Source organism: Panthera tigris, chromosome C1 (assembly GCF_018350195.1).
Source record: "Panthera tigris isolate Pti1 chromosome C1, P.tigris_Pti1_mat1.1, whole genome shotgun sequence".
Classification (NCBI taxonomy): Eukaryota; Metazoa; Chordata; class Mammalia; order Carnivora; family Felidae; genus Panthera; species Panthera tigris.
Window position 1 is genome coordinate 5,738,816 of NC_056667.1, and position 26,073 is coordinate 5,764,888.

A 26,073-nucleotide genomic window follows, 5' to 3' on the forward strand; every position below is an offset into this window, starting at 1 on the left:
CAGCAAATCAAAGCTGAGCCTGGCAGAGGAAGTTTCCCAGGCACCAGAAAGTGGCTGGAGGCTGGGGGTCCGGATCACCGGGCAGTCTCACTGGCGGGGCCTCGGGCTCCCAGGGTGGCCTCTTCTGCCGGGTTCCAGGAGCTGTCCCGGCAGCGCTGTGGATGGAGCCTATTAAAAATACACGTACCAAAATGCAGGATGCCAAATATTGCCTGGGACGTATTTATATGTAAAAATTATGTTTATCTGAAATTCGAATTTAACTGGGCATCCTGCATTTGCTCTGGCAACCCTGTGTCCAGATGAGCCTCTTATCCCGGCTCACAGACAAGGAGTCCACAGCCACCCCGGGTCCCACTGCCTTGCTGGGTCCAACACCCTCCACTCTAGTACTGCCTGGTATCCAGACCCCGGGTTCTTGTTCTGGCTCAGCTGGGCCTCCAACTATAATCCTGTAGTCCCATCGCTGCAATTTGGACGGTCCCACGGGCAGGGTCTGGTTCTACAGGCTCTACAAGGAGGGCATATGTTTACAAATAAGAATTCATTTTCCTGCAGAAACAGTATAATCAAGTTCCCAAGCCAGCCAGTAACAGTCTGGTTCTCCCTCCACACTTTTTTTTTTTTTTTTTTTAGAGACAGTGCTTGCAAGTGGGGGAGAGGGGCAGAAGGAGAGGGAGAGAGAGAGAATCCCAGGCAGACTCTATGCCCAGCACGGAGCCTGACGCAGGGCTCGATCCCACCGTGGTGAGATCATGACCTCAGCCAAGAGTTGGATGCTCAACTGAGCCTCCCAGGAGCCCCCCCCCCCCATATCAATCTGTTTTAGCCCATAATATACCCGTGTGGACACAGGCTCAACAACACAACTTCAATCGATCCCGTTGTACGTAGCTCAAATAAATACATTTGCAAGCCTGTGTGTGGCCTTCTGCCAGTCGTTTGGGGACAGGACAACAAGGGATTGGGTTGTCCCATACTCCTGGCGTTTGCTACGCCGTGTAATTAGAGGACCGTAATTTTGTGACTTTTTCTTTACGGAAACCTACGTGCTAGGTTCAAATGCAGAGTCTCGGGGTGGCTGCTGGTCCCCCAGCCAGAGGAGCTCCAGCAGTTGGAATCGTGTGTGCACGTTCACGCACCGGTGTGCTTAGCGTGCACTGAGTGTGCCCGCACGCAAACTGTGTAGGTGTGTGTGCAGGCAAGTGTGTGCCTACATGTGTATGTGTGTGCGTGTGGGTGAGCGTAGGGCATGGCGGGTCAGTAGCAGCTTCCCTGAGGAGTGAAAACCGATATTGACCAGAGGACACGAATCCCAAGTTACCGACACAGAATTCAAGAGCAGACACCTTCCTCTACAACGTTCCCGTAAGCACACACTTTCACACATATGTGCGAGCGCACGCACTCCTGAGGCTCTGTAACTACCTAGATCTTTTGAACTGGGAGCCGGAGAGCAGCTCTCCTGGCTAGCCGTTTGTGGGTGGGCAGGGGTGGGGGGGTCAGAGAGGACGGACGCCGCAGCCCTGGGGGACAGGGAAGGGGGAAGGAGCCTGGCTGGTTTTGTGGACTCCCTGCCTCCTGCCCCTGTGCCGGTGGAAGGCAGGTCTGCAACAAAACAATCAATGGAAACCCGCATGAATGCCCCTAACCGAGACGGCAAACTGCATCCGGGGCCCTTCTGTTGCAGCCGGAGGCACACGGTGGGCCTGGGATGACCCGGTCCGGGGTTCCAGTCCCTGCTCCCACCCTGACTGTGGTGAGGCCTTCTCAGGGAGCCTCGGGTTTCCGGATCAAAAAACCACACGGTGGCTACAATACCCGTTTCATAAAGGTAGGATATGAGTAAAAGAGGTTTAAAGTACCCAAAAGCCTTAACGCGGGGCCCGGCACGAGATCTGTTGTTAAAAATGATGTTATTCACCAAAAACCACGGTGGCGGTGCGCTTTGCGGCAAAAATGCGTTCACAAAGTAAAAAGAACAATCCAGTCTTGGAACCGCGAATCCTTGCAACGTCAGAAAATGCTGGAAAGGGACCATCTCTTCGTCCCTTTTGTGCCAGAAAAGCGCCGGATCTATACCGGTCCCCGCTCCCGGCGCTCCCGGCGGTGGCTGAGTCTCCAAGGTGGGGCTCTTCCACCGCCTGGTGGACACCCGGGGATGGCAGGTGAGCCGCGGGTCCCGCAGCCACCTGAGGTCGGCTCACCAGCCTCCTCTACTGGCTGAACGGCAGGTCTGCGCCGTTGTTCACACCCCTGTCGGGAGGGCAGAGGAACCCGAGTTCACTTATTTATGTTACTGATCGGGGGGGCTTTTTCAAGGGCCGTCACCCACCGGTCGTGCGCCTTGGAGGGTTGGGAGTGACAGGCAGGCACGAACTTGGTCAGACCTGGTATAACGTTGAATCCAGTGGGCTCGTTGGAACAGTCCCCTTTGGGTCTGACTTGGTCTTTTTAGGATGCCGACAGCCTTTTCGGGTCCGTCCTAATCCCGAATCCCGTCTAGGATGCTGCTGGGGTAGGGGCGGGGCGCACGTGACCTCCTGGGCTGGTGGGCGGGGCTCGCGGCCACTGGCCGTCACCCCTGTGCACTCCAGGGACCCCGGATTTCCCTGGCAGTCCGGGGGGGGGGGGGTGCGGGTGCCCTGCCTGGCAGTCCCCCCACTTCCTACCCCACCCCAGCCAGGCTGTGGCCACCACGTCGCTGTGGGGCAGCTCAGCCCAGAACAAGCTCCTCCCAGGACAAGGTAGGATCCAGGCTTTACCCTCGGGGTCCCCTAGACACAAGGCCTCCTGGCTCTGCCCAGGGACCAGGGGGTGGGCTTCTGTGCTTCCTCCAACTACCCCCCTCCCGCCCCCCTCTCCTGCCTCTCTGGCCTCCCGTCTTGACCTCCTGACAAGAGGGGGCTTCTCATCCACACAAGGGGAGAAACACCACAGTTCAGTCTGGCCCTTGGAGGGGTAAGGAAGGAGGGTTCTAATCTTGGAAGGTTCTAACTTTGGAAGGTTCAAAATGGTCAAAGGGATCTTCTTAAAGTCTTTTCTCCCCTCCACAATGCCTAGATTCCAAGCCTTTTCTCTTGCCGCAAAATCCCTATTTTGAACCTCAGAAACGAGCCATCAACTTTTGTTCTCTTAGCGGCCCCGCCCTCCCCCTCCTCCCTCCTCTCTCCTCCCCCCTCCTCCCCTCTCCCCCACCCTCCTCCAGCTGATAAAAGGCCAGAAAAGCAGCTGCCTGCCAGCTTCCCCCCACACCCACTTCCTCCCCACCCCCGCAGGGGCCACGCATCCTGGCCTCCCCGGCTGGTGGGTGTGTCCCATCACTGAGTGGCTGACAACGGCATGTGAATGGAATGTGGCCCTCTTGCAAGCCTGTCTCGGGCAGAGCCAAGATGGAAGGAGCCTGGGTCCCTGAATGACGGTGTGGACGTCCCCCACCCATCAGGAACACCCCTGTGGCCTTCACATGAGCCCCACCTAAGCGTCTGTCGGGCAAAGCCCCTGAGACGTTGAGGTTTGTCAGTCGCAGCTGTGAGCTTTCTGCTAATGAGAGAGCGGGTCATTTGGGTGTAAATGCAAGCTAGCAAAACACGGTGGTGTTTTTCCAAACCATTACTCCCATTTAGAGGGGAAAAAAAAGGTAGAGCCAGTTGTCCACGGCTGGTATGCAGGTGACTCTCCAAGGACCCGTCTCTGAGCTCCAGACCCCCTACCTCTAGCGGCTTGGATGCCTCCCACTCATTCTGTCCCAAGGCCAACCCGCGACTCTCACCCCACCCGCCAACCTGCAGTCGGTCCAGATGCCTGAGCCGGAAACTTCTCGGCACCTCCCTCCCTCCTTCCCGCACTCCCTACCCTCAATCTATCAGTCTGCCTGTTGCGTTTACCTCCCAAGTGCCCAACCAACGCACACCTCGGTCCCTCTGCCGTCAACCTCATCCTCTCCCACCTGGACCATTCTAGAACCTCCCACCTGGTCTCCGGGTCCCCTCTGACCCACTTTCCAATCCGAGCTCTATGATCTTCGCAAAATATGAGCACGGTTGAGGCCATCCACTTCTCTGCATCAAACACTTCTAAGCTTCTCCTTGTTCTTAAAATATGACGGCAGCCCACGGGGCCCGCAGGCTGGGCCCAGCCTGCCTCTCCAGCCCCCATCAACCCTGGCCTCTGCGTTCCAGCCCCGCCGGTTCCTTCAGTCACCATGCCCTCTCCTGTCACAAGAGCTCAGCACCGGCTGACCCCTCTGCCTGGAACACGCTGCCCTCTTTACTCGGCTTTAATGTGCGTCCCAAGTGTCACTTGCCCTCAAGGAAGACCCGAGCCTCCCAATGAAGTCAAATTCTCCCTATTAAAAACTTTCATAGGGCCACATGCTTCCCCTTATGGTATTTTCTGTGGTTATAATTTCACTACAGGCTGTGTAATTATTTGCTCTATCATTATTTGACTCAGACTGCCTCGCTTCTACCCCAGGCCCTTTGCACCTGCTCTTTCCTCTGCCTGGCATGACCTTCTCCCCAGATGCCAGCATTAATATCCCCTTTGCCTCCTCCTGGTCTCCCCTCAAATGTCACTTTCTAGGTAAGGACTCATGAACAACCTTATATAAAACCCCAGCGCTATCAATAATAGCCAAATTATGGAAAGAGCCCAAATGTTCATCAGCTGATGAATGGAATAAAGAAGATGTGGTATAAAGGGGCACCTAGGTGGCTTATTCGGTTAAGCGTCTGACTTCGGCTCAGGTCATGATCTCATGGTTTGTGAGTTCGGGCCCTGCATCAGGTTCTGTGCTGAGAGCTCAGAGCCTGGAACCTGCTTCGGATTCTGGGTCCCCCTCTCTCGCTGCCCCTACCCCGCTCATGATCTGTCTCTCTTTGCCTCTCAAAAATAAATGTTAAAATTTTTTAAAAATGGAACTGGAGGGTATCATGCTAAGCGAAAAAAGTGAGTCACAGAAAGATATCATGTATTTTCACTCACATGTGGAATTTGAGAAACTTAACGGAAGACCACGGAGGAAAGGAAAGGGCGGGGGGCGGGGGGAGACAGTTACAAACAGAGAGGGAGGCAAACCGTAAGAGACTCTTTAATACAGAGAACAAACTGAGGGTTGATGGGGGGGCGGGGTTTGGGGGGGCCGGGAAAATGGGTGAAGAGCACGAGGAGGGTACTTGCTGGGATGAGCACTGGGGTTGTATATCAGCAGTGAACCAGGAGAGTCTACTCCCGAAGCCGAGAGCACACTGTATACCCTGCATGTCAGCTAACTTGACGGCCAATTATATTTAAAAGTTAAAAGAAGCCGGCAACAGGGCCCCCTCCCCAGCCCCACAGTCCCCGGCTCCTTCCCTGGGGAGCTACCATTTTCTGGCACATCACGGACGTGCGATATTGGTCTTGACTAATGTGGCTCTCCCTGTCCACGATGTTGCGCCACAGGGGCAGGAACTTTGGTCTGTTTTGGCCATCGCTGTGACCCCAGTCCCTAGAACCGCGACGCGGAGAAGGCCCTGGTACAAGTTAAGGGCGTAGGGGAATGCAGTACAGAAGTTGCAGGCGGGACCGACTTACCCGTTCTGTGCAGTGGGCACAGCGCCTGGAGCACCCGGTGGTTTCAAGGATCAGCCAACATGAGTGTGTGTTCTATAAAATAATCATGAATAACAGTAATGATAATAAAAAGAAGCCCTCGTGGGCGTTGGAAGAGATTGCAGTACATCGTGTTAACATCTCCGTCTTCCACCAACCCGTCCCTAAACTGAGATCGTACTCTCCCGCGTGGAGGGCCCGGGGCTTTCCCGGCGGCGGGAGGGGTGCGGGCCGAGGCGGGGCGGTGCCGCTTTAAGGACGCGCTGCGGGTACCGGGGCCGCGGGCGGCGCGGGATGCAGGGTGACGTCACGGCCCCGCCCCGCGGGGTGATGCTGCAGCCGCAGCGGCGGGCCGGGGGCTGCCGGGCGGGGACCCGAGCTGCGCGCGGGCCAGGCGGGAGCCCGGCCTCGGAAGGGGATGCCTCCTGTCTCGAGCCGCAGGTACCCCCATTTCCTCCCGCGCCCCCCGCACAGCTGCCGGGCTTTGCGCCGGAGCGACGCGGCGTAGGCCACCCCCTCCCCCCCCACCCCCCCCCCCCCCGACCCCCGGGTGGTCACAGTGCCACGACTGGGGCTGGAGGTTGGCACGGAGACCTTTGTTCTTCCTTGATGCCTAATTGATTGACCTGTAAAGGGAGCCCCGGCCTCGCCCCCGCCCTGGGTGCGGAACCCCCGGCCCAGAGGAGGGCGGCCGCTGGGTGACAGGATTGATTCCACCCTGGCACACGCTGGGATCTGCCCCAGGCTTGCGCGGTGCCTATTGGTGCCGGAGGCCTGATCCCGGGTCACCTGGGCAGGTGTCATCAGCTTCCGGTTTGCCTCCCGCCTGAGGCTGAACCCTCCTGCTGGCAGGGGGTGATGGGAGGACCTCTGTCAGCATCCCAGGATTGAGTTTATGTTGAGTTTACGGCCCAGGGTTTCTGCTTTCTTGCCACGGTTGAAACAGGAGGCTTACAGCAATTCAGTTCATTCCAACCTCATCAATAAACTTCTCGGGTTATTTCTGGGGCTACCATAATGTTTATGTTTTTCAGCTTTTATAGGGAAGGAGAATCAGGTGCTAATGAAACCCAAGTTCGGCGTGCACCTGACCAGGGGTTTCTGGATCAGTTGGTTGTCAGGGAGGGGCCGAGTTCCAGAGAGCAAAAGTGAGGAATGGCCGCAATTCAGTGACCAGCTCGTTAAATACACCCCCTGGGTCCACGCAGCCCTTTGCTGGCCTGGGGATGGTTCCTTCAAGTATTAACTTTGAGAACTGGCGGAAGGGAGAGCGGGGAAGGGATGTGGCCCCGTGTGACCCCAGGCGGGAAACCTGTGTCAGATAAAGAAGAGGAGAAAGAAATGAGGAAATCATTTGGCTCATAGTAGGGTAACTTTCAGCATTCAAATGACATGGGCATTGTTTATGTTTCTGAATCATTTGCCACTTAATCTTCCCATTCCACAGTTTGAGGGATTCATTACTTGAAACATCCTTTGTATTCTAGAAGCACAGTGGGCCCAGTATATAACTTTTGTGGGTCCAGGGAGAGGATATAGATATAGATATAGACATAGACATATAGATATAAGTATAGACATATAGATTTTTTTTGGACTGAATGCTCATATAATGTGATCGAGATGGCAAGATTGGTAAATATTGATATTCACGTATCAAAATTCTATTTCATTATTTTAAATTTCACTTTCATTTCTTAGAACATTCAAAAATTAATTTTAAACATTCTTCTTAGAATGAACTTTCACGGACAGCGTTTAGTAAATGTAGTTTTGAAATGAAAATAGTAACGTTGGCCCCAAAATTTGAAAATCAGGGAAGACTTTTTCAAGTCCAGGTTTCATTTCTGGTTTAGATGCCGGGGGGTGGGCGGTAAGGCAGGGGTGTTAGGGTCTCCCGTTCACTAGGACAGGCTGCAGGCTGTGTTTTAAAGCTGGGGGTGGCGGGCAGGTGGTGGTGAAGTGGTCACCTCACAGGTAGAGACATGGGTTATCCACAGAGTTCATTCTAAGAAAGGTTGAACAGTCTCCGCTTTTCAAAAATATGCTTCTGCTATATGCGGTTTGAATCTGAAATTCTTCCAGGGTGGCCCATGGTTCTTCATTCCTAAATGAAAGACAAGGCTTCTAATGCCCGTGCACTTAAGTTCACTCTATGGGGGTAACATGCTTATAGGAAAGAGCGATGGCGGAGCGGCAGAGAGGGAGTTAGTCACTGCCGTGGATGTGGGGCTATGACCGGGCGGGTGGGGTCGGGTCAAGCTCCCCACACACTTGTGCCAAAGGTCTTCCTTCTGACTTTCAAAGAGATGGTCTGATTAAGTGGTGTTCCAACGGGCGCTTGGTTTCTGTGGTTTTAATGAGAGAGTGACGCCCCGGAGAATGCTAACAGCCACCTGGGTTTTTAAAGGCAAGACTGGCCAAAGGACAGATTTTTCTGGAATATTTACTATGTCCAAGGGCCTGAGCTAGAATAGGAAGAGCACAATCAAGAAGTTTAGCTTTAAAAACAAAAAAAAGCTTGACTTAATTGTCATAAGTGGATCATGTTTTTAATGAAGTATTACCTGCCTACATGGTTCTTAGGTATATCTGCTTTTGTTTTGGACATAGCGTGGGATTTTTCTGAGGCCATAAGATGAGCCACAGAGGCAAGAGGAGACTGGGTCTCTGGGTATATCCGTCCCTGTCATCCCGGTGTGAAATCCATCGCTTAGCAGGGCCACAAGGCCCTGCATCGTCAGCCGATCCCTTCCCAGTGGCCTCATCCCCCACCATGCTGACATGGTGCCCAACTGTTGCACACACGTCTCCTTTACACAGGTGGTTCCCACTGCTTAGAACTCCTTCCCTCCACTTCCCACCCAACTCAGGGGCAGGAGCTTTGTCTTTCTTTTGTCTCTCTGATCTCAGTGTCTTGGTACTTAGTACCCAGCCAAATGGGAAGATGGGTAGGTTGGTGAATGAATGGATGGGTAGAAGGGTGAATGAGTAGATGAGTGGGGGATGGGTAGGGGTGGATAGATGCATGCATGGATGGACGCATGGACGGATGGATGCATGGACGGATGGACGCATGGACGGATGGATGCATGGACGGATGGATGCATGCATGGATGGACGGATGGATCAGAGTGGATGTTTGGAAGGGTGGATGCATGCATGCATGCATGTTGGAAAGGTGGGTGCGTGGATTAGAAAGAAGATCATGGGGTGGATGTGTGGTGTGCATGTGGATGGTTGGGTGGATAAGTGGGTGGGTGGATGGGTCGGTGGGTTAACACGGTGCTCTGGATCCTGCCAGGGTGTCTCTAAAGAAAATCACTTCCGCTGTTCGTGTCTTCTGAACAGAAGGAAGATAATCCCTGAGCAGGTGGGGTAGGGGGTGGAGTCTAGGATACAAATCTGGAGTGATGAGGCATTTTGAAGAGCTTCATAAGGAAGTTATGGATTAGTGACGGTGTGATGGAAGGCGGTGAGCTAACGTCAGAAATAAGGGCCTCATTTTTAAAGCTTAAGAGCAATTTTGAAAGGGGTGCCTGGGTGGCTCAGTCAAGCGTCCGACTCTTGATTTTGGCTCAGGTCATGATCTCATTGTTGGTGAGATCGAATCCCGTGTCAGGCTCTGTGATGACAGCCCAGAGTCTGTTTTGGATCCTCTGTCCCTCTCTCTGTGCCCCTCCCTTGCTCATTCTCTCTCTCTCTCTCTCTCTCTCAAATGAATAAAAACATTTTTTAAAAAGTAATTTTGAAAAAAAAAAGCTTATAATATTTATCTTGGTAAATAACAAGTGTCCTTGGCAGGAAGTTGGTCAATGTTGGGGGGCGTTGTCTTGAGTTTGGGACCTGCTTCTCAGGAAGGACTTCAAAGGAAATGTAGGCAGTTGCTTTTCTGCGAGGCAGATGGGGTGAGCTGTCCCAGAGGCCGGGCGTAATCCTAGAAGGTGCCCTCTTGTGTTTTTATCTGCCTCTTTCCCTCCGACTTTGGTAGCCTTCCTCTCCCTAGGCTTAGTAAAATTGACGTTGGCCAAAATGCACAGGTCATCATACTGGAATCCATTCTTTCAACATCTAAATTAATCCCAAAGCAGTGAAGGACAATCTAGATTAATCCCAAAGCAGTGAAGGACAGTTGCATGACCAGGAGCAGGTCTCTGCGTGGCAGATTGCTACTAACCCCAGGGAGCGGGAAGAAGGCTGCGCCCTTGCTAACTCCTACCTGGGGCTTGGGCGTTGTGAAGATTGCTCCAAAAAATGATTTGAGGATGGGTGGGGGCGGCGGGGGTGGGGATCCATTTCTCACCCCCCTGCTTCTTTTTGTTCCTCACTTTTTTTTTTTTTTTTGCAAATTGTATTCCTATTCAGGGCGTTTGGTTTATTTCTTTAAAGAGAGCATTTTCAAACACGCTAAAAGTCTCCGTTCTCCTGACTTGACTACAAATTCACTCATCCATTGGTGCTGTAAGGAAAGGCCTTGAATTAAATTCATGCATCTGCTTTTAGGCAAGGGCCCCAGCCTCCTGGGAAGAGTAGACGTAAGCGTTAGGCAAGGTGACCGCTGCGACTTTCCATCTCACGAAGGAAGGACTGTCCCCTGACCGTGCACTCAGGGTGTGTGTTGGTGGGTCCTGCCCCGAGCCTGTCCCTGCCGCGGGGCTCCCCTGGGACCTGCAGGGAAAAGCAAAAATAGTTCCCAGAATGGGCTGCAGGTCCTAAAATAGCCTGGCTGCTTCCACTCCTCCTGGTGGAGCCAAGGGGGCGGGGTCGGTCCCCTTGAACTTCAGTGCAGGGACCTGAGGGCTGGGGTCCTCCTTCTGGGCAGGGGGACAGCGTCAGCTTTGGTCTCCTGAGCAGGAGCTGCACTGAGTCAAAACTGAGGCCCGGTGACATCACCCGCAAGCAGTAGGCTCTACTTTGGGGGGCACAGCGTTTGACTCTAAGGGTTCTGCACCGTGAACTCATCCGTTCTCATATGAGAAGGACGAGCAGGTGCCAGCTGGGCGGGGGGGGGCGGTGGTGGGAGGGATCCACCTGGAAAAATCAACTCTCGTGGTGGAGGCCCTGGTGAGTCACCGTCGCCCCCAAACGGGCTTTCCCCGCAGGCACTCGCACCGGCCCCCCCTACGATGATCCCCCCGGCGAGCGGCACCCCTCCGGGAGAGGCTCTGCTCCCCACTTTGGCTCCTCAGGACTTCTGGAGGTCTCAGATCTCCGGCTACACGGGGTCCGTGACCCGGCACATCAGCCACCGAGCCAACAACTTCAAACGACACCCCAAGAGGAGGAAGTACATTCGTCCCTCCCCGCCCCCGCCCCCCAACACCCCATGTCCCATCGAGCTGGTGGACTTTGGGGACCTGCACCCTCAGAGGTCCTTCCGGGAGCTGCTTTTCAATGGCTGTATTCTCTTCGGCATCGAGTTCAGCTATGCCATGGAGACGGCATATGTGACCCCCGTGCTCCTACAGATGGGCTTGCCCGACCAGCTCTACAGTCTGGTGTGGTTCATCAGCCCCATCCTCGGTGAGCCCCAGCTCAGCCCCGATGGCGGATGGCCTCCGGAAACCTCTGGAAGCTTCCGGAAGCCCGAGTCGAAGCAGCTAGAGGGTCCCCAGGGGCCAAGGGAGGAACGAGAGTTAAGTTCCACTCGTTAGTTTGGGGCTGTGGGAGAACACAGGTATGGTCGTCGTCACACCCCATATTTTAAGGGACTCTGTCGAAACCAGACTACAGAACAGGAATTTCGCAGACCCCGAGGATTCCCACCATCTTACACGGAGCTGTCATTGGAGGATCCAAGCGATAAAGCTTCCTGTGGTTTGGGGCTGGGGGGTCCTGGAATTTCTTGGATTCCCAAGGAAGGTCATGGCTGCTTAGGGCCTTAGGGGGGGCCTGACTAGAAAATGTAGCGGGGGAAGCTGAGCTTTCCCAAGACTCTGTCTTTTGTTTTCCGAGCTTAGGGCTGTGTACTCCGAGTTTTACCGTCTGTTCTTTTGCTGCCCCGGGACGCAGGGGTGCAGGTGTTTGAGGGGTGTGATGAGTCGCCCTCACTGTCCAGCCCAGGGTGCCGTGGGGACCCCAGCAATGACCACTGGCCTGCTCTGTTTCAGGATTCCTACTGCAGCCACTGTTGGGTGCTTGGAGTGACCGATGTACCTCAAGGTTTGGAAGGAGACGCCCTTTCATTCTTGTCCTGGCTATAGGTCTGTCGTTTTGGAATTGAAATAAAGTGGAAAAAAAAAAAAAAAGAAAGAAAAAGGAAAGGAAAGGAAAAAAGGCCCCAACTGCTTCCTCTTAGCAAAACCTAGACCATTGGTGACCGAAGCAGGGATATACAGATCATTTCTCGGGTGTGGGGGCAGGGCGCACCCCTAGCCTGGCCCGAGGTCACTGTGAGAATACATCACTTTGATTTTTTAAGAGTGAGTTAATAACGTGTATGTCGTTCCTGCTCTGCTTGACAAAATAAAAAACCCCGACCCAAGCCGAAAAAAAAAAAAAAAAAAAAAAAAATATATATATATATATATATATATATATGGTGAGTCTGCGGGTGACTTTTCCGATGGGCTCTGCTTGAAGTTTGATTACAGAGGAATTCTCCGGGGCCCTAAAGATGCTCGACTCGAGCCCCGGGCTGCTCCGCGTTTCCTCCGGTCACGTTGGTTCTCTGTCCTCAGGGGCGCTGCTGGGCCTCTCGCTCCTGCTCAACGGCAGGGACCTGGGCGCGGCGCTGGCCGACTCGGCTGACAACCACAAGTGGGGCCTCCTGCTCACGGTGTGCGGGGTCGTGCTGGTGGACTTCAGCGCGGACTCGGCAGACAACCCCAGCCACGCCTACATGATGGACGTGTGCGGCCCCGCCGACCAGGACCGCGGCCTCAACATCCACGCCCTCCTGGCGGGTAGGTGTCCACAGCGCGGGGGGACGGGGGGCTGAACTCGCACATGCAGATGACCACTGAGGTGACTGACAATGTATGTCTCAGGGGCGCCTGGGGGCCCAGTGGGTTACGAGGCTGACTCTTGGTTCCGGCTCCGGTCACGATCTCACGGTTCGTGGGTTCGAACCCGCATCAGGCTCTATGCTGACAGCGCGGAGCCCGCTTGGGATTCTCTCCCTCCTTCTCTCTCTGGCCCTCCCCCACTCCCTCTCTCTCTCTCTCAAAAATAAAATAAAATAAAAAGAAGAAAATATATATCTCAAATGATATATTTTAGTAATAATATATAATGCTGATACATGCGTATATGTGTACGAACTATAGATATAGCTATAAATGTGTGTGCATAACTGTGTATATAGCCTTATGTATACTTTATTCTCATCGTTCGAGTAGTTACGTTCTACAGAGTTGCCATGAACCCTGAATTAGCCAATACCGAGTCACTGCCCCAAGGAAAAGTACAGGGTTAGCTCCCTGTGAACCTCTGGTCACATTTTCATCAACCAATCAATACCTAAACTTGTTTTATGTGTTTCTATTTAAAGACACCCTTGGAATGTATATCACAGATTCAGTGCCATTGAGCGCATGGCCGACAGCCCTGTAACACGTCCCTGAACAAAGCTCATCTCACACACTTCTTCATAAGACACATCACAGCTTTCTCGAACTTACCAACAAGAGACAGCAGTACATCAACGCTACACGTGGGGGCCATTTTAAATGGTGATGTCTCACACACACACACACACACACACACACACAAAACAGAGCAAAAAACCCTGCAAAATCATGGCACCATCTAGACTACAAAAAGGTCGGTTGTTCACACCTGAGGGTTGAAATAAGAAGGCGGAGTTTCGCCTTGTTCAGCCTCAGCTGGGACCTTGATGGGTCCAGCCAAAGTTGTTGCTTTGAGGGTTATCACCAATGGGCTCAGCGACGGGGCAGGTGAAAACTTCCAGAGAATTCACCGCAGAGCAGTGTGAGAATTCAGGGTGCTCTTTGGTTATCAAACTATCCCATACAAATCAGTACTCCCAGCTTTCTCAATACAAAACCTGTATCCTGTTACAACATAAAACGGACTAAGACAATCCCAGTTAAAATAGAGGTGGAAGGTGTTTGCCAGCGTCAAGGGAAAGACGTGACAAGACGGGGTCGTGCGGGACCCGGACGGAGGGGCGGGAGGCCTCAATCGGTGTCCTCCTGTTTGTTGTGTGACACGGGAGCAGACGGCTCAGTCTGTCCGGGCCTCCGTCGCTTCTTCTAGAAAATGCCACTGCCGGACTCTATTCATACACCCGTGTGGCTGTGGGTCCAGGGAACTTCTGGAGGGGTCTCGGCAGGACCAGTGCGGGGTTTGGGCTTATCTCACTTCCGGTAATGTCCATCCGTGTCGTAGCGGGTGTCAGAATTTCCTTCCCGTTTCAGGCTGAATAACATCCCGTTGTGCGTACAGATCGTAGCTTGCTTATCCACTCACCCGTTGATGGACACAGGGGTAGCTTCCACGTTTCGGCTGCTGTGAATATTGCTGCCACGAACACGGGTGTGCAGATAACTCTCCAAGTTCCTGCTTTCGATTCTTTGGGGTACGAACCCGGAAGTAAAATTACGGTATTTCTCTTTTAAATTTCTCGAGGAACCTCCACACTGTGCCCCGTGGCAGCTGTATCATTTTGCCTCCTACCAGGAAAGCACAAAGGCTCCGATGTCACCACATCTCCCGGCCAGCACTTGTCATGTTCTGGTTTTTTTCTTTCTTTCTTTTTTTCTTTTTTTCCTGATACGACCCATCCTGATGGGTGTAAAGTGGAATCTCGTTGTGTTTTGATTGGCATTCCCCTAAATGCTCGTGAAGTTGAGCATCCTTCCATGTCTTATTGGCCATCTGTATGTCTTCTTTGGAGAAACAGACATTAAATAGACATGTAAGTCCTTTGTCCAGTTTTTCAATAGCTCCTTCTCTGTGTTTCTTTTTTTTTAAATTTCTTTTTAATGTTTATTTATTTTTGAGAGAGACAGACAGAACGCGACTGGGGGAGGCAGAATCAGAAGCAGGCTCCAGGCTCTGAGCTGTCAGCGCAGAGCCCGCTTCAGATCCTCTGTCCCTGTCTCTGTCTGCCCCTCCCCTGCTCTCTCTGAAAAATTAATAATTTTTTTTTTTTAAAAAAGAGTTACTATTTAAAAGTGGCTGCTAGGGGCGCCTGGGTGGCTCAGTTGGTTGGGCGTCCGACTTCGGCTCAGGTCATGATCTCACGGTCCGTGAGTTCGAGCCCCGCGTCGGGCTCTGTGCTGACAGCTCGGAGCCTGGAGCCTGTTTCAGATTCTGTGTCTCCCTCTCTCTCTGACCTTCCCTAATTCATGCTCTATCTCTCTCTGTCTCAAAAATGAATAAACGTTAAAAAATAAATTAAAAATAGAATTAAAAAAAAAAAAAAGTGGCTGCTTGCCCCCAACGCGGAGGGCAGCCAGAGAGCCCACACGCTGCGGGGAAGCAGGTTCCTCTTCAGCAGCAGAAGTAAACAGACTCGCCTCCCAACCAGTAGACGGGCTCCAGAATGTAGTGGCGAAGGGGCCCGGGGGGGCGCTGGGACGTGGGGGGAGCTGGGGGGTAGGGGGAGCAGCACTTTCTGGAGGTGAGTATATGCCGTGCCGGGGGCCGGCTGCAACGCAGCATTGCCTGCATTTTAACGTTGTGCTGCACAAATCAGTTTGCCCTTTACCTGTTCCCGGAGGCCTTGGGATACAGCAAGCGGGAGCAGAGGAAAGGACCGGATTCCCGCAGCCCTGGTGTGTCCCGGTGGCCCGCTGACCCGGAGAGCTAGTCACCAGGGTGGCCGTCCTCGGTCACCATTGGGGGTGACTCTTAATGGTGGCCGTGTATGAGGATGCTGGCATCGGGCGAGCAAGACACAGGGTGGCCACGTGATCCCCCCTCCCCCACCACATACACACACACACACACACACACACACACACGAGTAAGCAACTTGGGTAAGAACCATGGTCCTTATTCTTCCAGAATGATGGTCTGGAACCGTGACCGTTGAGGGCCTTCCCGGCCCCGGGGACCTAACCCCGCTTCTCTCCGCAGGCCTCGGAGGAGGATTCGGGTACGTGGTCGGGGGCATCCACTGGGACAAAACCAGCTTCGGGAGAGCCCTGGGCGGGCAGCTGAGGGTCATTTACATCTTCACCGCGGTCACCCTGAGCATCACCACCGTCCTCACGCTGGTCAGCATCCCCGAGAGACCCCTGCGGCCCCCCGGCGAGAAGAAGGCCACCATGAAGAGCCCCAGCCTCCCCCTGCCGCCCTCCCCGCCCATGCTGTGCGAGGAGGGGCCCGGCGAGCCCCTCCCCTGCCACCCGGCCACCAGCCTGTACGCCAGCTTCTCCAGCCCCATCTCCCCGCTCAGCCCCCTGACGCCCAAGTACGGCAGCTTCACCAGCAGGGACGGCTCCCTGACCGGCATCAACGAGTTCGCCTCGTCCTTCGCCACCTCCAACATCGACAGCGTGCTCATCGACTGCTTCACGGGCGGCCACGACAACTACCTGGCCATCCCCAGCAGCGCCCCGCCACAGGCCATTAGCCTCAGCTTCCCCCGGGCCCCCGACGGCTTCTACCGCCAGGACCGCGGCCTCGGGGACAGGCGGGAGGTGGCGCTGGCCGCCGGCCCCGACGGGGACGTGCTGAGGGTGGGCTCCCTGGACGCCCCCAAACCGCGATCGGCCGGGATCCTGAAGAGACCCCAGACCCTGGCCATCCCGGATGCGGCCGGAGGAGGGGGCCCCGAAACCAGCCGGAGGAGGAACGTGACCTTCAGTCAGCAGGTAAAAGTCAGGGTGAGGGGGACCACGGGTCAGCGTGTGTTGTCACTGTGTGTTGTCCACCGCCCCCCCTCACCGCCCCCCAGCCCCCAGTTAGATAGAGAGGGATTGTCACTCTGGAAAGACATCCGGAGCCCTCCCTGCTGGGGGGGACCAGAAGGTCTGCGGATCTAAATAGACAAGCCCCACGCGTCGGTGAAGAGACCGGCCCCCCCCCACCCCACACGAGGGAGTTCAGGGTGTCTGTCACGGGCCCATCGATGGCTTAATACACGGGCCACCATTAAAGGGACACTCCTTTGAGATGCGGCCACGTTTGCCTGAAGGCCACCCAGGCCAGGACGAGGCTGCGGTGAGCCTGTTGCGAGCATCTGCATTTGCAGCCCCTCCTGCTCCCCCCCCCACACCCACCCCCCACCTTGGCGGCGCGAACCTGCTGCCCGCCAGTCTCCCGCAAAGGTGGACACCGAACGGAAAACCTGGCAGGCGTTTCCGGGCCCTCCCCGCGTCCCTCTCCCGGCGTCCGGCCTCCGCCGGCCGCCCCAGAAGCTCTCAGGACTCTGCATTCTAAAAGGCAGCGCGCGGCAGGGTCTGTGCCGGCCGAGAACCTTCCGGAAGGCTGTTTGCGTTGTGCTTAGTACACGTCGGATCGGCTGCAGGGCCACCGGCTGATAAGGCGGGATTTTAACCGCCGTCAGGCTCCGTTGTCTTGAGGAGGCTGCTTGAAATAACAGGAAGGTATTTCGTCAGTTCCAGGACACATAATAGTTCCGCGGCCCGCCTGTGCCAAGGGTGAGCGAGAATGTCAGTAAGAACTCGGAGTTTCCCGGGCAGGAGCCCCGTACAACCGTGTTCAGCCCGCACGGGCGCGCGGGCGGCGGGCCGTCCTGAAGGCCGGGTGGCTGGGAAGCGTGGCCTGCTGACGTGTCCGCCTGACGGCAGGGCTGCGTGTCCCCGTGAAGTGCACCCACACGGGGCTGTCCCCCGGCCAGGCGGCCCCTCTGTGCGCCCGGGAGGACCGACGGACTCCCTGACTCAGGGGGAGGCGGACTGGAGACACGTGTCGAGGCGGCCGTTCCTTTTCTCTTCGTTGTTCAGTCCTCGAGTGCACCTGTGGGTCTGGTCTGCTCTTCTCCGGGGCGCTAGGGCTTAGTCAGTCTTCGTGGGTCTCCATCGTCTCGTAAGGGCGACCGTCCTCTCGCCCCGAGGCAGGGTGCTGGGCAGGTGCGTGGCCTCCTTGAGGGGAGGTCTCGAGGCTCCCCCGTGGGCAGCACCGAGCACATCTCCAGGGTCCAGATCTGGGAAAGGTTCGAAGAACCCGAAGTCACTAGAGGGTCAGGACATCCCCTTATTGTCAGAAGAGAGAGATTTCTCTAATCGCCCAGGTCAGGGGCGTTCTCTTCGTTCATGGATGACATCGGAGCACTCGGTCAGACCTTTTGTCGATCCCCGACCAGCCTATGCTGTTTCAAAACAAAAAAATTCAAACCGCCTTCTAGATACAGCTCTTTAGTTATGGTTGAAAATCTCACTTGAATCCCTCCTATTTCCGTCCTCGGTGTAGTACAATTTGTGAGTCAGCTCTTCGAGGAGAGGAAGAATCCTGAGCTAAATAGAAACACGCCCAGCCTCAAGCGGGCACGAGTGTGATGTGAGTGGTCTTCCTCCGGCAGAAACGGGTGACAAGCTCGGTGGGCATGGCTGCCCGGGGGGCCGGTGCCATGGGCTGTTGGCCTCCTCGGCGTCCCCACTTGGAATGTCCGGGAGCTGACCGCAGCACGAGGTCCCGCCCGGAGCCGGGAGGGCGTCTCTTCCCGCCCCTCGCTGCTCGCACAACCGTTAGGTCACCCGGCTGGTGTCTACACCAGCGGCCCAGGCAGGGCGACCGTGGCGTTGACACCTTCTCGTCCCAGGAGGACTTCGCAAACCGGATCAGCGAGCGCGTTTGCCGTTTGCCGGGGGAGCGGTGCTCCCGGGCCCCAGAGAGAAATCTAGACCACCCCCCACCCCGCCCCCCAAGGGCCGAGGTAAGCGTGTCTGCTCCCTGCACCTGCTCACTTGGCCTCCGTGTGGATAGTTTTAAACAGATTCCCCACTCACCGGGCAAGAAGTCTTCTACCCGCCGCTGTTGCGGAAGAGAAGGGACTTCTGTACCGTCTGGATTTGAACTGACCCATATTTCTTGTATTTCAAGTGTGTTTCACGTCCGACGAGGTGTTCCCTCGCGCTCCGTGGCATAGATCTCCCGCCCTGGGGCCAAGGCGGGGGCACGCCCGACACGGGGCTCTGTTCCCGGCTGCGCCACGTCCCAGAAGAGATGGCCTGACGTGGGCCCTGTCGTTCAGGGTGGCGCTCGGCGTTCGGCTGGCCCCGCCCGGGAAGGCGGACCTCCGCGGCCCCCGCGCGCGCGTGTCTCTGATTCACTTTCTCGTCGCGGCGACATCCGCGCCTCGGCGTGGCAGCCGCGACGTGCTGCTCCGTTGAGGAGGTTTGTGTGGCTTCCTCCACAGGTGGCAAATATTTTACTGAATGGCGTCAAGTACGAGAGCGAGCTGGCGGGCTCCAGCGAGCCGTCGGGGCAGCCTCTGTCCATGAGGCACCTGTGTGTCACCATCTGCAACATGCCCAAGGCGCTTCGCAATCTCTGCGTCAACCACTTCCTGGGTGAGCTCTTGGCAAACCTCCCGGTGCCTCCGTGTCCCCGCCTCGCTCTGTGGCGGGGACGCGGCCCTCTGGCCCGGGCCGCTCCCTCCCCCGCCGGCCTCCCAGAGCGCCACGTCCCGGGCTGGGGGTCATCTCCCATGAGTTCAGGACTCCTGAGACGCCACCAAGGGCAGGACGTGGCGTGGGGCTGCCCGAGGGGGCTTTTCTCCAGGAAGGGCCAGGTAGCCCCGAATCGAGGCGCACCCCTTCCCCCGAGCGGGACGCGGGGTCTCCACGGAGCCCGGATTCTCGTTACCAAAAGCTCCTGGGACAATTCACGGTGAAGTGGTGCCTCTGGAGGGACTTGTGTCTTAAGCCCGTTTGAGCCTCACTGCTGTCCTGCTCTCAGAGCCGGGATGGACATGTGTGCCGACACTCACACGTGCCCGCCTGTGCCCGGCACCGGCCTTGAACCCACCGGCCTTGGCATTCCGATCGCCACGGAAAAAGCCCTGGCTCTCACCTCATTCCGTGTGGTACCTCCTTGCTGTAGGGCCGTTGAGCCTCTGAGGCTGATTAAGCATTTGAGATGCTCTAGGCTCTCAAACATCGTGGGCCATAAATCAGGATGACTTTCTAGAAGGCAATTTGGCATCAGGCAAGAATCTTTTTTTTTAATGTTTGTTTATTTTTGAGAGAGAGAGAGAGACAGAACCCGAGTGGGGGAGGGGCAGAGAGAGAGGGAGACACAGAATCCGAAGCAGGCTCCAGGCTCCGAGCGGTCAGCACAGAGCCCGACGCGGGGCTCGAACCCGCAAACCGTGAGATCACGACCTGAGCCGACGTCGGACGCTTCACCGCCTTAGCCACCCAGGCGCCCCGGCAACAGCCAAGAATGTTGAGAATGCCCATAACCTTTATCCCAGTGGCCCAGTGGCTTGGTATTCTTTGCAAGAACATCCTCAGAAATTTTATCAAGAATGTATGTTCCAGGGGCACCTGGGTGACTCGGTTGGTTAAGCGTCTGACTCTTGATCTCGGCCCAGGTCTTGATCTCAGGGTTGTGGGTTGGAGCCCTGCGTTGGGCTCCGTGCTGGGCGTGAAGTCTCCTTAAGAAAAAAATAATCTATGTTCCAGGTATTAATTACAGCATGATTTATAATAGCCAGAAGCCGGGAAGCAGGGGCAGGGAGTGCGGGAAGTATAAACGAACAATAGGAGAGGAGAGGGGTTAAATGTATTAATGGCGTGTCCGCCTTGTGCAATATTTTGCTGCCATTAATATAGGGCTATTGAAGAATTGTAATAGCATAGGAAGTTGTGCATGATAATTATTGGGGTTCAAGAGGTCCAATAAATGCCACCCCCCTTGTGCCACTGAAGATGAAACTGACGGGGCCCTCAGTCTCCTCGGCGATAGTGGGCCCGTATCGACATTTGCGCTTCCTGACGCATTTCTCAGTTAAATGCCCCCCTCGCATGCCTGTGGCTGCGGTTCCACAGGCATTTTCTTGTCTCCCTTGCAGAGAGGCGAGTGGGGAACAGGATGAGGCATTTAGAGGGAGTGAGGGACTCGCTTTCCTTGTGGCAATAATGTTTAGAGAAAGAACAGAATAGCATCTTTCAAGCAACAGAGCTGTGTTTTTTTAATAATTAAAAAATTTTTTAATGTTTATTTTTGAGAGAGAGACAGAGAGACAGAGTGTGAGCAGGGGAGGGGCAGAGAGAGAGGGAGACACAGAGTCCCGAGCAGGTTCTAGGCCCCGAGCTGTCAGCACGGAGCCCGACGCGGGGCTCGAACTCACGAACTGCAAGATCATGACCTTTATAAGAATGCGTATTTGCTTTCAAAAAGGCTAGAAGGGAACTTAGAAAATCTTAACAGAGGTCAAGTGACCTCTGGGTGGCAAGGCTATAGGTAATTTCTTCTTTAAGTTTCCAAGCGACGAAGGCGCTGTGTTCCTTTGACGATCAGTAAAACCACCTGTTGGGGAAAGACGGGGCCACGCCAGTGTCCGGGCCGGTGGTCACGAGCCCCTCCCTCCTCCCAGGGTGGCTGTCGTTCGAGGGAATGCTGCTCTTCTACACGGACTTCATGGGTGAGGTGGTGTTTCAGGGAGACCCCAAAGCCCCGCACACGTCGGAACAATATCAGAAATACAACAGCGGCGTCACCATGGGCTGCTGGGGGATGTGCATTTACGCCTTCAGCGCCGCCTTCTACTCAGGTACCCGCCGCCCGGGGCGGGGGGGAGAAGCGGGGTGGGGGGCCCCCCATGGGAGTTATGGCTTCAGCGGGGTCGTACGCCGAGTGGAGGGAGGGTTGTGCCTCTGCAACCGCAGGCGTGGCTTCCGGGTGTGGGGGACACAGTCGTGGAACAGCCGTCGGGGTCGGCCGGGCGGCGGGGCAGGGCCCGGGTGTCCACCGAGACCCGAGGAAGCCAGCGGGCGGACAGGCCAGGCCCGCAAGCGAGGGCAGAGTGGGGGCCAGGCCCCAACATCGACGTCGCCCCCAGACGGGCGTGCTGTCTGCCGCCCCCACCCTTCCCACGTGGAGTCTCGGGGCGACCGGTCCAGAGGGAGGGGAGAGGCAGGAGAGAACGGAGGGCAGGTGGGGAGAGCCGAGGCCAGAGGCCGAGATGACCCTGAGGCTCGCGTTGGCGGGCACAGGGGACGTAGGAAGCCAGGTTGGGTCCCTGCAGGGTGCCGGGTACCATCCCAGCGGGGGGCCTGGGCAAATTCCATCCCCACGTGGGCCCACGTGTTCCGTCAAGGCCCAGATGGTGGGCGAGGTCAGCCTCGCGGGCCACGTGGCCCCTGGGGAGCCCCTGGGCTCCGCCCCTGTGGCTCGGAGCCGCCTCGGACGAGATGTTTCTGTCTCACCAGTGTTCACGGCCGAGATCCGGTAAAACTTCCTTTGCGCTCACGGGAATTGGAATTTCATATGATTTTTACGTGTCACAAAATATCTGTCTCCTTTCGATTGTTTTTAAAACCATTTGCAAATACAAAAACCATTCTTAGCTCCAGGCGGTGCCAGGCGGGCCGCCGGCCGGGCTTGTCCTCAGAATGGTTTTACTTCCCCGTCCCGCACCCCGGGCCCCCGTGGGGCTTCGGCCCAAGACCCCTGCCCCTGCAGCAGCGCTGGGGGGGCTCGAGACCACCCTGTTGGTACCCTGGGCCCCCCAGCGGGCTTTCTGGCCTGGGGCAAGCTGCCTGCCAGCCGGAGGGCCGGCCGGGGGCAGGTGGCCCAGGGAAGCAGAGCCCCCGGGACCACCGGCCGGTGCCCCTGCTCACCCTCCTTTCTGGCCCGCAGCTATTCTCGAGAAGCTAGAAGAATACCTCAGCATCCGCACACTGTACTTCATTGCCTACCTGGCCTTTGGCCTGGGGACCGGGCTCGCCACCCTGTCCAGGAACCTGTACGTGGTCCTGTCGCTCTGCATAACCTACGGGATTTTATTTTCCACCCTGTGCACCCTGCCCTACTCGCTTCTGTGCGATTACTACCAGAACAAAAAGGTAAGTGCTTCCGTTTTTCTGCTTCGGGTCCTGTAAAGGCCGACCTGGGCCTGGCCTCCACACCCTCCCCACCCCCCAGCTCCTTGGAGAAACCCCCTGAACACCCCGAGAAATGAGCCTGAGAGCAGCTACACCATGAAAGCGAGGGGCCTGTTCACACGTTGAGAACGTCAAGTGGCCGGCAGCAGAGGGCACAGACCTGAGCGCATAGCCGCCCCGTTCGTGGCGGTACTTGGGCAGCGGGGAGGGAGGAAGGGGAGGCCTGCCCCTTTGCGTCCTCCAGTGTCAGGCTTCGGGGTCACCCGTTCGCCCGGGGCCTCAGGTGAGGCAAGCAGGGGCTTGCCTCGGACACACAAAACTCAGGGATCAAGGTCAATGATAGGAGAATGCAGTATTTCGAAAGACGGGAATTGGTGCCGAAACCCCACACTGAACGCGGTAGCAGGACTTTAAGCAGAGACCGGGTAAGTCGCGGCACCGTGCCGAGCCACGGTGGAGTCTGAGGCAGAAGGATAAAGAAGGAAGCCGAACCCTGCCTTTGTATAAAATGTTGATGTTGTGTTCAGCACGGATTTTCCTTTAACAGCCTTACTGAGCTAGAACACACCGCACAATACAGTCCGCCCCTTTCAGGCATACCATGTACCCACGGAGCTGTGCGACTGTCACCACAATCGATTCAGAACATTTTCGTCACCCCCGAGAGAAACCCCACACCCATTAGCCATCCCCCTTCCTTCCACCGCACACCCCCACCCCTGCCCCCGCGACCACGAGTTGACTTTGTGCCCCCTGTGCACTCGCCTGTCCGGGACGTTTCATGTAAACGAAATCACGTACACGGGGCCTCTGTGTCTGGCTTCTGTCACTCAGCATCAGGCTCTCAAGGTGCGTGGCCCGTCAGTGTGTCCGTCACTCCTTCTTATGGCCGACAATGCTCCCATCCAAGATTTTTTTGCGGTAACTTTGAGATTTTAAAATGCTGCATTAAAAGATCACCTTGGTACCTGGGTTTCTTCGCACCCCCTTTTCATTCAGGGCCTCTGCCGCCTCCCCCAGGCCCGGCCCAGGAGGCATCCTGAGTTGTTGTAAGGAGTTTGGAGTCTCTGATGAACTCAGTGGGGGCCGGCTCTGAGCACAGTATTTTTTGTGAGAAGTCCAATCGGCCCAGAGACCCAGGCACTACACGGGGCCAGACCCGGGGCCTCTGGGTGGTAGTCGAGGTGGCCCCTCCCAGCCCCTTCTCCGCCAGCAGCTGGACTCCCAGCTACGCGGACAGGCAGTGGCCCGTCTGCACTCTCCCCCAGGGCAGGGCTGAGGCTGTGACGGCTGGAGAGTGAGCCCCGTGCACGACCCGAACATCCAGCCCATCCAGCCGGCACCTGCAGAGCCGCCACAGCCGGCGCCAACGGCACCCAAGGGACCAAGAGGGGAGGGAGACCCCCTGACTGGGAAGACAGATGGGCCAGCTGCCGGCGCCAGGCTGCCCCACCCGGCGGCAAGGGACGTCCAGAGCCTCGGGCCGCCCTCGCGCTGCTCAAAGCCTTGGGACTCTGGCTCTAGGGTCTCCTAGATGCTCACAGTCCTGTCAGTCTCTGCTCCGTTGCAGGTTCGGGGCTAACCCGTGACCTCCCCACCACGGTGGCCTTGCCAACCGTGTGTAGCCACGGGGAGCCACAGTTTCCCCAGGACACACGAGGGGCCCCTCCACAGCCCCTCGAGGACACAGCCTTGCCCGGGGAGGGGGGCTTGGCAATATCCCAGAGGCAACCACGGCCGCGTCTGGAGGCGGGCCCGGCACGCTGGCCCCCCCCCCCCCGGCGGTGCACGCACAGCGGTCTGTGGGGGTGGCGTCATCTGCCCTCAGTGGGTGAGGGTGGCCTGTGCTGGGGGAGCAGCGGGGGGACCCACCCTGTCCCCTCCCACCGTCACCCTTGCAGACCCGCTCAAGGAGCGAGTTTCCCCGCACCGGGGCGGGGGAGGGGGGGGCACGGGTGGGAGGCAGGGAGACGTGCCCACCGTGGAGGCCACGGGGCCTCCGAGCGCCAAAGGACCAGGCACGGCGACGGTGAGAGGGTATTTCCGAGCGTGGCGTAGGCATCGTGGTGGCCAGAGGTTGGGGAGGGGGCCGGGCCGGGACGTGGAGTGCCCGTCTCTCCGGGAGAGGCCGGGGAAGGCCAGGATCTCCAAGCCAGAGGGAGCCTCTGTGCCGCCCGGGCCTGTGGGAACACGGCCCTTCCACTCTTGTTAGTCACGGATTCTTTTCGTTGCCGTCATCTCTCTGAACACAAATATTATCAAACTCTTGGCTGAACTCCCTGCGCACGTCGGCGCTGGAAAATGTGAGCCCGCTGGGTCCCCTGGGCCTGCAGGAAACGTGGGGCTGAGGTCCCCTTGCTGTCCAGGTGTCCCGCTGACGTGTTTCTCCTTCTGGATCAGTTTGCAGGGTCCGGTGCGGACGGCACCAGGCGGGGCATGGGCGTGGACATCTCCCTGCTGAGCTGCCAGTACTTCCTGGCCCAGATCCTGGTGTCCCTGGTGCTGGGGCCGCTGACCTCGGCCGTGGGCAGCACCAACGGGGTCATGTATTTCTCTAGCCTGGTGTCCTTCCTGGGCTGCTTGTACTCCTCCCTGTTTGTCATTTACGAAATCCCTCCCAGCGACGCCACCGAGGAGGAGCACCGGCCCCTCCTGCTGAACGTGTGACACCCCCGAGCCCCCGGCTTTGGCCTCAAGCCTGTGCCTGGGGGTCTGGAGCAGTCCGGCCAGTGAGGAACCAAAGGCCTTGGTGGACGGACGCGGGACAGGTTTCCTGCGGAATGTAAATACGTGACAAAACAATAAATGGCAGCAGGAACGCCTACAGTTTCTAGTTGTGGCTCTCCCAGGGGTGGAGAGGTCGCCTGGCGGTGGGGGGGGGGAGGGGGGACGGGCTGCTCTCCATGGGGACTCTGGGGGAGGGAGCTGTGAGAGTCGCTCACGGACAGTAAAGGCGTAACTGGTTCTCAGCTGGCAGCGGTTTTGCAGGCCCCCCGCCCCCCGAAAACATGGTCTCGAGGTCTTTTTGTTGTCACCGCCCAGGTGGGTGCCACTGTCCAGGGATGCCCCAAACGCCCCACGGGGCACAGGACAGCCCCCACAACGAAGAATTTTGCAGCCCCACGTGCCAATAGCACGGAGGTGCGAAGAGCCTGATCTAACTACGTTGCGTCCCAGAGCGGAGTCAGAGTGGACAGACGCTTTCGGGTCAGAAGGCCTCATGTTCGTTCATTCGCTCGTTCGTTCTCCCGTCCACCCGCCCATCCGTCCATCCGTCCACCCTACAGATGCCCATCGAGTGCCCTGGGTGTTCAGGCAGTGGTAGGTGCTGGGGTCCAGCTGCGAGCGAGTCTCCGCCCTCACGGAGCTGATGTAGGAAGAGAAGCAGGCCGCACACTGCGGTCTGTGCCCCAGGATCGCGGTGAGTGCTGCGGAGAAGGCGAGCAGGGTAGGAGGGTGGGGTGACGGGGTCGGGGAGCGGGCCGAGCTA

The 26,073-nt window shown here is 56.8% G+C and overlaps 1 protein-coding gene across 3 annotated transcripts; it reads left to right on the plus strand.

Annotated features, from left to right (window-relative positions):
* The first annotated feature begins 2,735 nt into the window (after positions 1 to 2,735).
* Positions 2,736 to 25,405, plus strand: SLC45A1 (solute carrier family 45 member 1). Of its 3 annotated transcripts, XM_042996125.1 has the most exons (10): positions 5,959 to 6,036; positions 10,099 to 10,206; positions 10,698 to 11,118; positions 11,706 to 11,798; positions 12,276 to 12,500; positions 15,643 to 16,382; positions 18,890 to 19,043; positions 21,074 to 21,250; positions 22,339 to 22,544; positions 24,984 to 25,405. In XM_042996125.1, the coding sequence occupies exons 3-10, from the start codon at positions 10,722 to 10,724 to the stop codon at positions 25,248 to 25,250; spliced, it is 2,259 nt and encodes a 752-aa protein (XP_042852059.1). In that variant the 5' UTR covers positions 5,959 to 6,036; positions 10,099 to 10,206; positions 10,698 to 10,721; the 3' UTR covers positions 25,251 to 25,405. The 3 variants fall into 3 exon arrangements, with proteins under 3 accessions (XP_042852060.1, XP_042852059.1, XP_042852058.1); XM_042996126.1 differs by lacking the exons at positions 5,959 to 6,036; positions 10,099 to 10,206 and adding an exon at positions 2,736 to 2,747; XM_042996124.1 differs by lacking the exon at positions 10,099 to 10,206 and having other exon boundaries at positions 5,961 to 6,036.
* The last annotated feature ends 668 nt before the right edge of the window (positions 25,406 to 26,073 follow it).